We start from the raw sequence: 13,531 nt of genomic DNA, 5'->3' as shown, positions 1-13,531 counted from the left end.
ATTTTTAACCATGATGAGATTTGAGTCTTCTCCCTTTTCACTCGGACCAAATCCTCAAGGCACTTCGGAGAGGGACTCGACCTCTGACAGCGCCTAATTTTGAAAACCGGAACCGCTGCTGACTCCCCGAGGGGCCTCGGGCGCGTTCAGTGCGCATGTGCGGACTCTGCTCCCTCCCCCGCCGCGCTCCACGCGCTCAGAGTCCGCCCGGACTCGCCCCCGCCGCCGCTGTCAGCACTCGGTGGCCACCTCTGCGCACGCGCGCGGGATGCCTTGGCTTTGGGCATTTAACCCACTAGTGTCCTGCGGTGCCTGGCTACATGCTGACCCGGACCGGGGAAGTGTTAGCTGTTCGGCCGTCCTGTCAAGGCTGCGGCTGCTAGCTGCTAGAAACCTAGGGGCCAGGGGTCTCTAAGCTGGCGGGTGGAGGCAAACACACAGTGCCTACTAAGGTCACTTGGCCATAGACGCAAGAGCCGCGCATTTGGTGGCTCTGGGACCCCCGCGTGGGTGGGTGTTGCAAGGGAAAGTAAGAAGCTCGCATGGGTGGGGGTAGGGGGACCCCTCCCCGCTGAAAATATGACCCAGTTACTCTGGTTTAGAACTGCACCTTCCGGCCCTGAAATGAAAAGTTTGGCGGGTGAGGTGGGTGGGCTGCAAAAGGCAGCTGCAGGGGAGCAGGCAGCCCCGCCAGCTGTTTCTGCAGTCACCCGGAGTTGGAGGAGCGCTCGGACGGCCAGCGCCACCCTCCGCAACCCGCCGGTTTTCATGGATGGAGTCACCCAAGGCTGTTTCCCATCAAGCTGACTTGACAACAATTAAGAAAGTTTTTAATTAGCTTCTTGTTATCATTCATTTTATTAATTTCCAGAACTCTCAGGTCATGAATTATTCAGAGAGCAAGGCAACCCGAGTGGGGTGGCCGCGCGTCCGCATCGCACGTGCCCGGCTGGACTGCGGCCGTGCTGCGCGCCTGAAGTCGCAGAGGCGCGAAGGTTTGATCAAATATTAAATAACGTAATTATTGCGACAAGGCTTATCTCGCAGGTGAAAAAGAGGCCCCCGTGAGAACTTGATTTCAGCTGCTTTAAAAAAAAAAAAATCAATTAAGCCGTTGGCCTCCTTTGAAACAGCCCACAAGGATTGTGTGGCTCTTCTGGTGTGGCTAACACTGGTGTCGCAATGAAAGCGATGGAGAACATTATCCAGTATAATTGTGGTCGTCACCTCCCCTCTGGCCATCAAGACCCTTAGAATATGGTTGGGAACATTGGTTTTAGCCAGTCAAAAGCTCGTATTTATACTTGAAGCACTAAATAAGGAAAGCAAGATGGAGCAGGGGTGTTTGGGCAGGTGACACTCCAGTGGAGAGGCCAGGGATAAAGGCGAATCTGAGCCTGGGGCTGGGACTTACCTTCAGAGTCTTGCTCTGGGTCCTCTTTCTGCAAGGCCAAGTGTAAGAACTGGACCCACGCAATCTTATTATCCCAAGAAAGTAAAAACTGATACAATCACGGCAGTGGGTGCCTACGGTTTATTTAACAGCTTATAATTGAAGTTGAGAGTGATTTCAGAACACGCATTAGACAAAAATCTACCTAAAAGTTAGCTGATGGATGCTGAGGGCATCCTTTCTTAGACCAACAGAAAAAAAAAAACAGAACCCAACGAAGAGTTCGGAAAGCAATTTAAGAGGAAAGTAGCATTACTGTGGCGGGTGCATTTCATGCCTATTTTTCTCTTTATGTTTCTCTTTCCTGTTCTGCTGCTGCGTGCCTTGAGAATCTAAAACAGAACTGAGCTTAGTTCTCCTAACCCTCTGAAACTTGTGTTCTTTAGAGGAGTTCAGAATCACACTCTTTTATTTCCACCCATTAGCAGATGCAGGAGGAAATCCCCTTAGTGTGAATTCCAGACCAGAGAACTTTGAAAACCCAAACTACCACAGATCAGCAAACCTTTGCCATCTCTTCGGGAGTTTTGCTTTAAATTTTCCGTGGACTGAGAGTTAAAGGAGACATAGAAGAGTCATATCATTCCTTCCTGCGGTATACACATTCACTCACCAAAAAGCAAAACTTTTGCTTTGTTTTGCACAGTTTCCTACTACATAAAATAGGAAACCCTGCAAAGCAATGCGTTTTCATGATGTTTTATTAACATAATAGTCTTTTCTTTTTTGTACTGGGCAAGGATTTACTTAATACAAAACAAATGCTTAAATTCTTAATACATACATTATCCATTATTATATAATACAAATGTATTTGCCTGCAACATTTCTGTTTGAGCAGATTATTAGAAAAACAACCTTTGTAAATCTTTTTATTTGTTCATTCCTGGATCTCCAACAATGAAATCTGGTCATACTTTTCTATAAAATAATGTGTTCTTTTACAAATGTATTTTATTAGAAACTCTGATGATATTTCAAGTCAATAACAGAAACAAATCAATTTTGATGGAAGAGATCTATTTTTAAAAATACCTCTAGTGCTTTTTAAAATATTAACAACTGTTTTAAAATCACACCTTTTTAAAATGTACTATTCTTTTCTGAACATCACTTTTCTTTCACAGATATGCCGGTGAAATCAAAAAGATTTAGCTAAAATAGGATGACTTCAGAGGATATAGTCCCAACTACTAAGAAAGTTTGTACATTTGGCATTTGATCTAGTACCAGGTCACCCAAAATAGAGAATCTCTTCTCAATCTGAAGCATTAGGTGGTAAGCAAAATGTTCCAAGTGAAGAGAAGCATTTGACAAGTTATCTGGACAAATCAAAGGATAATTTTAAAATTTATTAACTGTCAACGAAAAGTCATTCAGTTACAACATTTTTTAGAAGTGTTTTTAGAGTAGAACAGCACATTCAAAACCCAGATGCCTGCATCCCTGATTCAACCTAAATGCTTTTCAGGTGCCTGGCTATTTACAACTTTCCATCACCACTCCAAATCAAGTGCTGTGGCTTAAGAGTTTCTGTAAATAAAATTAAAACACTGATAAAAATGGGCAAGTAATCCATTTTACTTGGAGCACCAGTTTTCTGAAAGTTAATTCTGATTTAGAGAAAACAAAAACAAAACCAAAAATCTATCTCATCCTTCCGCTTCTTTTGACGTCCCCTTATTCCCCCTTCTTGTTTGTTGTTAATTTGTTTGGTTAAGGGTTTGTTTGGTTTGGTTTGGTGTTTTTGGTTGTCTTGTCTCATTTGTTGAACAGCTCTACCAGCACTTGGCTCAATGTAAACACAAAAATGCACCCGAACCATAAAACTGCTCTTCTTTCAGTTATGTTTTATTTGTAAGTGTTCTGGGACACATCTCCCTGTTGTATGTTGGCGCACAGAAATGGTTCTGATAGAAGGGGGGTGGGGGGCAATAGAGCAAAGACACAACCAAGGAGAAAGCTCTGCAGACACAACATGGACAGGAGCGGCAGTCAGTGAGACATTGCAGGATTAACACTGGCAGTTTGTAACCACTGTGTGAGCCTGTGCACGAAAGAAAATATTTACAATAATGCTGTGTTCTCAGTGGAAACAGGCAGTAGACTGTGAAATCACACTATCCACAAAACGGTCTACCAGAAAGCTAGCCCAGTTTAGTGCTCAGTTTCAAATGCATAGAATGTTTGTGCTGCAAACAATGATATACAACATAATTAAAACAACGCCTAACCAGAGTAAGACCTAATCGTATTTCTTTCTGCACCTCTCGAATCATGCATGGTTTCAGTCTTGTTAAACAGTAGTGTTTCCCCCTCATTTGTTCTGTGTTCACCTTTAGCTAGGGTTAAACGTTAGTAACAAACCATCTCCACGTGAGATCCAATAGTATCTTGTACACAAAGCAGGCATTTCACCAAACCACCTTCAACTCTCTTTCTCATTTTTTTTTTTAAATCCATCAGCAGCTTGGGTTGTTAGTACGAAATACCATATATGTTTTTCTATTTTGGAAACTCATAGTGCAAACTAAAGTTTCTGCAACTCAACATTTATCCCCAGTAATAAATGACCCTGAATAACAACAAGAAGAAGGGAACAAGTGTCCTGCTTTCCCCAGGGACGTGCAGACCTATTTCAGACAAATAAAGCGAGGGGGGGGTGTCTTTATATCTTTGAAGTCTTCCTCTCTTCTGGGATTGTGGGTGATTTTTCTTACAGCCAACTTCTGCCCCCAAATGAAAGCAGAAACTTCTCAGCTTTTCAACAACTTCATGTTCTTCCCAGAGACAGAGAAAGGGGGCCTAGAATAGTAGGATGAGTCTTACTCAGGGGAGAAAACTGAACATGGAAGTTCTTCTCCTAAGACTTTTCACCCTATCATTCCATTTAAATTAATAGCAAGGAGTGTCAACTCAGCAGATAGTTTGAATGCAGAATGAAAAACAAAGGGCCGGCTAAGGTAAAGTTCTATCAGTGGGGTTGAGAGAAAAAAAAAATATTTTCAGATAATCTGTTCATGCATACATGAACAAAAATGAAAAAGAAAAAAATCATACTGTAGCTGTTATCATGTAATTATCCCAGAATAAAACACTTATTCCAGAGACCTTAATTTCTGTCGTTTAGACTCTCATTGCTTAAGGATCCTCACCTGACCAAGAACAGGCCCCAGGACTTTGGCATCCGCCTCCTGGAAAGGAAGGTTCAGTTCATACAACCAGCCGCTCTCCTAACTCCTTCCAGCTGAGCTCCAGGGCCTTCCTGAGCTGGGGCAAAGCCTTGGCATCTCTTTGGAAAGGGAAATAAATCTAAGAGGGTATGGATGTGAGGATGTCAGATTTCAGAAGGGAAAATTAAACACAGAACAACTAGCTTCCTATCCGGAATTCCATGCTCCAGTTTGCTTGGTTTTCACTTAGGACTCACTTGTGTGTGTGCGGAGTTGGGGCGGTGGTAGAAATGATATTGCTCTTTTCTCTTCCTTTGGGGTAAATGAAGTTGCACAACACTGCTCCCCGGACTTAAATTCCTAAAGCATCTTTCTTTGACATTTTCCCCTTCTTTATTTGCCTAGGGTTTTATGTTTTGTTTTGTTTTTGGTGGTGGTTGGTAGTTTTGTCTTTGTACATAGTTCCTTGGTCCCCAGATGATTTTGATAAGTGTCTCTGGTCAAGAAAACAGTCCATCCCCGGTTCTTCCCCCATCTTTCCCCCCCACCCTAGTCCCCAGAACCATCCTGCACCTCAAAACCCCGGCTCTAGTCTTTGCTCTCCTTCCCCCCACGCCCTGCTCACCCAAATGCCTCCCAATTCTCTCCTACCATCCCATCCTTCTCCACATCCAGCACCCCTGTCCTCTAGGCTGGGGGACGGTTGGGGCAGGGTGCAGAGTGGGGCTGAGGAAAGGGCGAGAGAAGGGGCTCCCCAAACGCAGGCAGGATAACGGACACTCTAAATGAGGGGAAGTAGGCCAGAGGAGAAGAAACGCACCCCTCAGCTCCCCAGTCTGCCCCACCCGGCACCTCACACCCTCCTCAGTAAGTGGCAGAGAATTTCATCCGCTTCTGCTTCTGTCTCTGGTTGCAAAACCACACCCGCACCACGTTCTTTTTGAGGTCCAGTTTCTCGGCGATGGCGGCGATCTTCTCCGACGAGGGCCGGGGTTGTACCGCAAAGTAGGCCTCGAGGGAGCGCTTCTCCGGCGCGGCGATGGAAGTCCGCTTGCGCTTCTTCTCGCCGCCGTTGAAGAGCTCGGGCTTGTTCATTTTCTCCCGCTGGGCGCCCTCGGCCTCCTCCAGCCACGCCTGCAGGATGGGCTTGAGCGCGATCATGTTGTTGTGCGAGAGCGTGAGCGACTCGAACCTGCAGATGGTGCTCTGGCTGAGCGAGCCCACGCCCGGGATCTTGAGGTTGGCCAGCGCCGAGCCCACGTCGGCCTGCGTCACGCCCAGCTTGATGCGCCGCTGCTTGAAGCGCTCGGCGAACGCCTCGAGCTCGCGCGGGTCCGTGTCCGAGTCGCAGATGGACGCCAGGCCCGCCGCGCCCACCACCGCCGCCGCCGCCGACGCGGCCGCCACCTGCCCGGCCGCCGCCGCCGCCGCCGCCGCCGCCGCGCCGTGGTGTGCGGCCGCGGCCACCAGCCCCGGGTGCGGCAGCCCGGACGGCATGTTCATGGCGGCCGCGGCCGCCGGGTGCGACAGGTGGCCCAGGCCGTGCATGTGCGGGTGCGGGTGCGCCGAGCCGCCCAAGAGCCCGCCGCCCGGGCCGCCGCCGCCCCCCGGGCCGCCGCCGCCGCCGCCACCCCCGGGGCCGCCGCCGCCCGGGCCACCGCCGCCCCCCGGGCCGCCGCCGCCCCCGGGGCCGTCGTGGGCGCCGCCGCCGCCGCCCGCCGCGCCCGCGCCCCCCGCGCCGGCCATGAGCGCGAGCGACGGCGACGAGATGTGGTCCAGCAGATCGCCGGGCTCGAGCGCCTGGTGGTGGTGGTGGTGGTGGTGGTGGTGCGCCAGGGGCACGGTGGACGTGGACGTGCAGGGCACGCTGTTCATCGTGTGGTACGTGGCGTCCGGCTTGAAGGGGTGGCTCTTGCCCTGGGACACCGCGATGTCCACGGCCGCCAGCGCCTCGGCCCGCGCCAGCAGCGTCTCGTCCAGGCTGGCGAAGAGGTTGCTCTGCAGCTGCAGGCGACACAAACCAAACCAAAAAAAGGAAAGAAAAGGGGGAGAAACCACCAAAAAAACAAAAACAAAAAAACCCAACAACAACAACAACAAAAAACACACACACACACAAAAAAAAAAAAAAACCAAACACACAAGCCGGGGGAGAAAAAAAAAGCACAGGCAAAAAGGCAAACACAATGCGACCAAAATAACAACGGGGGGTGGGAAGAACGGGGTGAACGGAGGAGTGGGGGACGCGTTGAGAACGAGCAGGGGAAGACAAGGGGAGGGGGACAGGGCAACAGCAAAGGGCGAAGAAGGGGACACGGGGAGACATTCCGGGAAGGGGAACGGGAGACGGGGGAAAAAAGGGGGCGAAAAGAAGAAGAAAAAGAAGAAACGGAGATGTCACTCGAAGCTAAGCACCCGCGTTCCACACCCGAGCGAGCCTAGACTAGAGATCGCCTTGTGCAGGCGTGAAATGAACAGAGAAAAGTGGAGCAAAGTCGAGAGTCGCGGCCCCAGCGCTGCCCCGCGGATCGCAGGCGCTGGACAGAGGCCCCGGGCAGAGGGAACACGACCTTAAGCGCCCCTGGACACACGTGCCTCACAGCGGGACCCCTCTAAAAATAATAATAATAAAAAAAAAACAACTCCGACCCGGGGCGACGCACAGCAGCCCCCCGACATGCAGCACCTCGGAGCGGGGGAGGGGGCGTGCGCGCGGGCGGGCCGGGGCCGCGGGCTTGGGGGGGGGCGCTTACCGGCGGCGTGGGCAGGCAGGCCCGCCGGATGGCCTCGGAGCTGGAGTGCAGCGACGGGTACTTGTGCTCAGGGAGGGTGGGATGCATGGCAAAGTGAGGCTGCTTGCTGTTCATGGACATCATCTTGACGGCTTGGCATGGAAATGTATCCACAAACACTCGCAAAGTCCGCCGCAAAGTGCGCACCCGCCGGCTCGCTCGCCCGGCCGGCCGGCCTCCCTGCCGAGGCTGCGGCCGCGGCGGCCCGGGGCGGCTCGCACTGGCCTCGCCGCGGGGCTGCCGCCGCCGCCGCTGCCGCTGCTCCCGCCGGCCGCCGCCGCTGCCTCGGACCGCACCGCGCAGAGCGCCCGCGCGCCGGTCTCGCGAACCCGCTCCTTCCAAGAGCTCTCTAGCCCAGCGCGCCGACGGGCTGCACTCCTCTTACACCTGCGCCCCACTTCTCGCGGCCGGCCCGGGGAGCTCTCGCGAGAGCTCGCGGCCCCGCCGCCGCCGCCGCCGCCGCCGCCGCCGCCGCGCTGACAGGCATCAGCTGTCTCCGTCCGTCTGGCGCGCGTTCTCCCTTGGCCGCGGCGCCGTGCCTGGGCGGGCGGGCGGGCGAGCGAGCAAGCGAGCGCGCGCGCGCTCGTCGAGCAGCCACCGGCAGCGCGTGGGAGCCGCTCTTATAGTGACCACCAGCAAGGACAAGGCAGGTGATGCACCTGTAGCTGGCCAGGCATGCGCACTGCACGCCTCACCTTTCCCACCGCGGGTCTGCAAAGATCAGAGAGGCCAGCTATTGTCTCGGGGTAGGCATCTTTTGGAGGAAGACGGAGGATGCACGCACTCTTGTGTGTGTGTGTGTGTGTGTGTGTGTGTGTGTGTGTGATTTCCTGCCACCCTGTCGCATACCCAGAATATGTGCGCATTATTTAGGCACACCTCCACGACTGGGTGCCTAACAAGCTGTTATATAATGTATACAGAGAGGCATTTGGATGTTAAATTATGCCCGTGCATTCCCCTGTATATGGAGAAAAACAACAACACAGAAACGCGATGCGGAAGATGCTGTCTTTATGCTGCAGAACTTGTTTCTTTCATGGTTTATAAATAGGCTCTTGGAGAATAATAGCCGTGACAGACAGTTGTTTGAAGCAGTCAGACGCTATTGATTTCCACGTAATTTAATTTCTCTGCATACTTCGTTGTTGTTGTGAATATAACTGTGTCAGGCACCACCAGTGACAGTCACTTAGGAGCCACAAGGAGCCTGTGCTTTTCTACTTAGGAAAGGCTGTTGAAATGAAATTGGGCATTTCTCTTATTGTTTGTCTCCTTTCACCGTGTACAAACTCACTTTTCAAAGCAGCGCTAGGTGATCTGAGGCTTCTTGTCATCAAAAGGGAAAAATAGTTAACAGGGTGTAGCCGAGGATCTTTTCCTCTCCGGTCACACACACACACACACACACTCCCGCGCGCTCGCGCGCGCACACACACAGACACGCGCACACACACTTTTTGCTGGAAACTCCAGGAAAAGAAAAATCACTCCAGAGAAGGGAGAAGGAGATGTTGAAAAGAGGACTTTCTTTTGCATCGTTTTGGCCCCCGGCGTCTTATCTCTGATTGCTTATATTGTTTTTCTTCCCTAGGATACAGGATGAAGCTAACTTATAGGAGATTGTAATTCAAAATATTAATTCAAATCAGATTGAAGGAACTGGTACCTGTCTGGTCCAGCCTTTAATAATAATAATAAGACTGTGAAAGCAGACCTAAGAAGAAATTAATTAACCAACCTGTTATATTTCTCTCATGTAGCAGGAAGATCAAGGGCCTCTCAGGGGAGTCTCAGTTCGGGTGCCTAAGTCCCTAAGGACACAGTTCTTGCCTAGGGTGATAATAACGGTCCAGATGTTATCACATCTGCTAGTGAGAGAGCTTGAGAGAGGCAAGAAACTGCTTATGGGAAGCAGAGATCAGATAAATAATCTTTCAGGTCACTCACATCCCAAGGAGGTCTGCGTTTTCACCAAAGGGCAGATCTCACTTCTGCAAACCTGAATCTGCAGTCCAGCAGATTTTATTCTCCTTTGCTTTAAAACATGTGTGTGTCTTCAGGATACCCACTCGGGTTATTCAGATTGCAAGAAGAGCCCACAGGCGTCCCTGGCTTTTTCTTTCTTTCCTTTCTGTCCTCCCACCCCCTCCCTCTCTTCCAGCCTGAGAGGGAAATGAGAAGGATGTTCATTTGCTGGTGCAAGAAGGAGCCACTTCTTCATCCATTATGTGATTCCCCAGGGAGCGCTAAATGCAACTTTATCTCAGCAGGAATGGACCATGAGCGGGACATCGCTGGAGGGAAAGAGTGAGTCCTCTGGTCCCTGTCCCACCGGGGGGCCGGGCATAATCTAATCTTAACCTAATCCTTTCTGACACCCACTGCAGTGGGTCCCCACGCTCTTTTGTGGGGTGCAGGACAGAACGCCCTGCCTTCTTAGTAGCAAACTCCAGCAGTCTGGACTCCCAGGTCCCTGGGAAATGCTTGCCTCTAGGGACCTTAAATGGTGTAGGACAGACTGAAAGGCAAACAGGTTTGTGGCCAGATGGATCCATTGGGAGGGGGCTGGAGGGCATGGTGTCCTTACCTACCCCAAGCAGACCTCAGTTCACCCTTCTGACCCCGCTGGGACGTGCAATATTCTGAAGTCAGGGACTAACCATCCCAAGACTCCCTCCCTCCCTCCCCTCTCTTTGGCAGCTGGGGTACTTTTCTCTCTCTGAGTGAGACTAGACTTCTACCCTATCCTTTTTGCTGGGACTGGAAATAAGGGTCCAATCCAAAGGTCATCTGTGCCTCATTTTGTTTTCCACCGTGACACTTGTAACGAACAGAGATTTATCAAATAACACTTGTACTTAAAGAAGAGAAGGGGCCAGGAACAAGAGAAAAAGTCAGGAAGTGCACAACAAGCCAAGGCTGATTGGGGGTGGCAACACCTGGGAAGGGGTCTCCTTAGAAGGTCACGCTTGGAACAGAATGTGCTTGCCCTAGGCAGATGCGCCCTGCCTGCTCTTTTCATAGTCCCCTGGCCAGCTTCTCATCTTCCTTAAACCTTTGCTCAGCCCTGATCTGGGACAGTACCAGGCGGGGGAGATAAAAGGAGCTGTGATTTACGAGGGTCTGGTCTCTAGATGTTTATGATCTATGCGCAGGTCTAAGCAACAGGAAGAGGGTATGTGTGCTATCGGTGTAGGATTTGTGAGGCCAGCTTGATGCACGGGAGTACAAAATGATGCTTGGAGAGCCATCCTGCCCCAGGCTGCATACCCTCAGCGCCACGCTACCCTGGGACACTTCCTTAGGAAGGGTCAAAGGAAAGACTGGTAGGCCTAGGCTCTGCCCTCCCACATGCCACTGCTCTGTGTTCTTGGCATGGCAAGGGCTGTAACTAGTTGGCCCCTGCCTGGGTTAATGGTGCCCACATAGGGTCTGTGTCTTGGCATGAATTCTAGAGCAATTTCCCCCACCTTCTCGTTTAATGACCAACACAGATGACCACCCCGCCCCTCCATCTCATAGCTTTGCATTTTATCAAGAGAGGGTAATGAATGCACAGCTATTGATTTCCAAGGAATTTCTGCCCCCAGGGACAGGGAGTCTATCATCTGGATCAGAGACACATTTCTTTCCCTCATTAATTAATTTTCTCCTCCTCCTTTGGCAGCACCCCTTTACAGAACTAGAGAGACAGTGGTTAGTTAGGGTGAGGACACAGGAGAGGATCTGAGCAAAGGCCTGCTCAGTGGGGGAGAAAGCTCTTCCTCTTGGCCCCACCCTTCACCCAGGAGGATGAGCATGACCTCTGCTGCCCATCTGGATACTAGCTTGTTCCTTCCAGCAGGACGCTGGAAACTGAGTTTCAGGTATAGTCTCCAACTCCGTGGCTTCTCTCCAGGGGGTGACAGTCTGTGAACAGGGGGAAGCCCCAGGAAGAGGGTATTTGTGGTGACAGCGGTGGCAGGTGTCGTGGGAGTGACCCGGGGAAGTCCAGGTCATGCAGCGGTGCTACCCAGACTGGGAGTCATGCATCTGCAGGCACTGTTTAATTTAACAGGAGACCCTTTTCCAGGCTCAGAGAGAGATCAGCGTTCATAAGCAACTCAAAGGCCCAGAGTGCTGGCTTCAAAGGCCAGGCATCACAGTGTGAGGGTCCAGATAGAGGGGATGTCAGCTTAGGTAGGGCTTGAGGTATCCAAGTGGGGGACTCACGTTGACAGTCCCGTGCCTCCTCACTCCAAAGCTGCACTGGGGAGGATTGGTGTGGTCTCAGGACCGCCTCCCCAGGGAGGTGCCTGACCTCTTACATCTTCCTCCCAGAGCATCTCAGCCCTGCCAGCCCTGCCCAGGGCCCAGGACCTTCTCTAGTGTCCTGGGACTCTGGACGGGGCAGGGCCGCCCCCGACTAGTGCTGGCTGGTGGCCCTGTCCTGCGTGGTCCACGGGGCCTAGTGCACCCTGGAGCTGAACCCCTTGATGCCACGTTAGGACTCCAGGCGCATTTCCGGGAAGCCACTGTCCTTGCTCTCTACCCCCACCCCTCACACTTGGCCTCCCTTGGTCTGCCAGGCCCAGGCCTGAGAAGCTTTGGGTCTACCCGGGTCTTTTCCAAGAATTCTCAGTCCGCACTCGGATGGACAGCAGTTAGGACCAAGTGGGGAGATCTCAAGTAAAACAGTGGGAAAAGCCATGATTTCTTTTTCTCTCTCCACTCTCTCCTCTTCTCCTCCTCCTCCCTCCCCATCCCCTCCTCCTTTTCCTGGCCATTTAGCTGAGATGCAACTTCCTTTGGGGGCATCTTACTGAATGTGGCCACCCCACCCAAAGGTGACCTTGCAGCCGGATTGGGCATCCCAAGTAAGTTCATTACAGGTCACTGCGCTTAGCGTTGGTTACATTATATACAGATTTGTGTCCATTTCCACTCTAATCTCTCATCAAGACCACCTACCTTAGGAAACCCTCCCGGAGAGACCCAAGAGAACACCCCTCACGGGTGCTGGGCCTCCCTGCCTGTCAGTCGACACTGTTACTTTTGCAGGTCAAACGATCACTGTTGTCGGCTTAACAAGGCCACCGGCCCCTGGGCTTTAGGGCCCTGAAGAACAGGGGCTCCACTGCTCCATCTGCGCCCTGCGGGCTCAAGGCTGGAGGAGCGCGCCGCCGTTCAGAGAAGGCGCGTCCAGGTCCCCGGGTTAAAAAAAACAACCACAGACAAACTCGTCCACAGGTACGCTGGCCCCTGACCCCACGCGACACGATGCAAGTTCTGTAGCCTTCCCGTGTCAGACACCCGCTGACCGGCCGCTGGGTCCCAGACACACGCTCGCCCCGCTTTCGGGACCCGCTACCGGCGACGAGGACCAGCAGTTCCGGACATCTCCATCTGAGGATGGAGAAGGGCGCGCTCGCCGGCCGGCCTCCGCTGGCTCCCCTCGGCCTCCAGAAACCGGATCCCTCGAGGGTCTGGAAGCCGGGGAGGAAACCGCGCGGCAGCCAGTCCAAGCCCGGAAGTGCAGAGCTGGGTCCTGCCGCCCGGCTCTCCAGCTCGCTGCGCTGCCGCCAGCCGCCCCTCCTTCCCGCCGCCCGCACAAATCAAAGCCCCTTGCGAGGGACTGGGAAATAGTTGCCTTGTCATGTAACACATTGCCCTGATTTATTATAAAATTTTAACGAAATCATGCATATTTTAACAGCCTTTAATCACTGCATGAAAATTTAATTCATGGACTGTAGCGCGTTTAAATAAATGAAGTGTTAATTCATTAGGATTAATTAATTTGTTAAAGGATTGTGTGCAAGGTTAAGGTGGAAAGAAAACTCTTTGTTGGTTTCGCGTCTTAATCGCCAGGTTTCGAGAGTGATAATAAAATGAAAGGAAACCACGGGAACCGGCTGGTGGAATGCGGCCTGGGAAGGACCAGCCAAGAGCGCCCTTAAGAGCGCGGGAAACTTGGGCTGGAGGATCTGGGGCGGGTGGGTCCTCCCTAGTGACTGTGAAGGGGAGGGCTCGGCAGAGGGGGAGCTGGCAGTGATCCCAAATGGCTGAGTTCCTAGGGATGAGCGGTGGGAAAAGGGACTGAGCTGCTGCGAGTGGGCCAGACCCCACCT

The 13,531-nt window shown here is 52.2% G+C and overlaps 1 protein-coding gene and 1 long non-coding RNA gene across 2 annotated transcripts; one reads left to right on the top strand and one right to left on the bottom strand.

Moving 5' to 3' along the window:
- Nucleotides 1-1,520: 1,520 nt before the first annotated feature.
- Pou4f1 (POU class 4 homeobox 1) lies at nucleotides 1,521-7,603 on the bottom strand. Its single transcript, XM_028879904.2, has 2 exons — nucleotides 7,380-7,603; nucleotides 1,521-6,630 (listed from the first exon to the last, which is right to left on the bottom strand). Exons 1-2 carry the CDS (start codon nucleotides 7,500-7,502, stop codon nucleotides 5,491-5,493), a joined length of 1,263 nt encoding a protein of 420 aa, XP_028735737.1. The 5' UTR covers nucleotides 7,503-7,603; the 3' UTR covers nucleotides 1,521-5,490.
- A 405-nt stretch (nucleotides 7,604-8,008) lies between these two features.
- LOC119088567 lies at nucleotides 8,009-13,103 on the top strand. The gene is made up of 3 exons (XR_005092236.1): nucleotides 8,009-8,164; nucleotides 9,583-9,728; nucleotides 12,462-13,103. It is a non-coding gene; the product is annotated as an uncharacterized LOC119088567 (long non-coding RNA).
- Nucleotides 13,104-13,531: the final 428 nt, after the last annotated feature.

This window comes from Peromyscus leucopus, chromosome 9 (genome assembly GCF_004664715.2).
Source record: "Peromyscus leucopus breed LL Stock chromosome 9, UCI_PerLeu_2.1, whole genome shotgun sequence".
In the NCBI taxonomy this organism is placed as follows: domain Eukaryota; kingdom Metazoa; phylum Chordata; class Mammalia; order Rodentia; family Cricetidae; genus Peromyscus; species Peromyscus leucopus.
The sequence above is the reverse complement of the archived record's forward strand: the minus strand, read 5'-3'. Positions and strand labels throughout refer to the sequence as shown.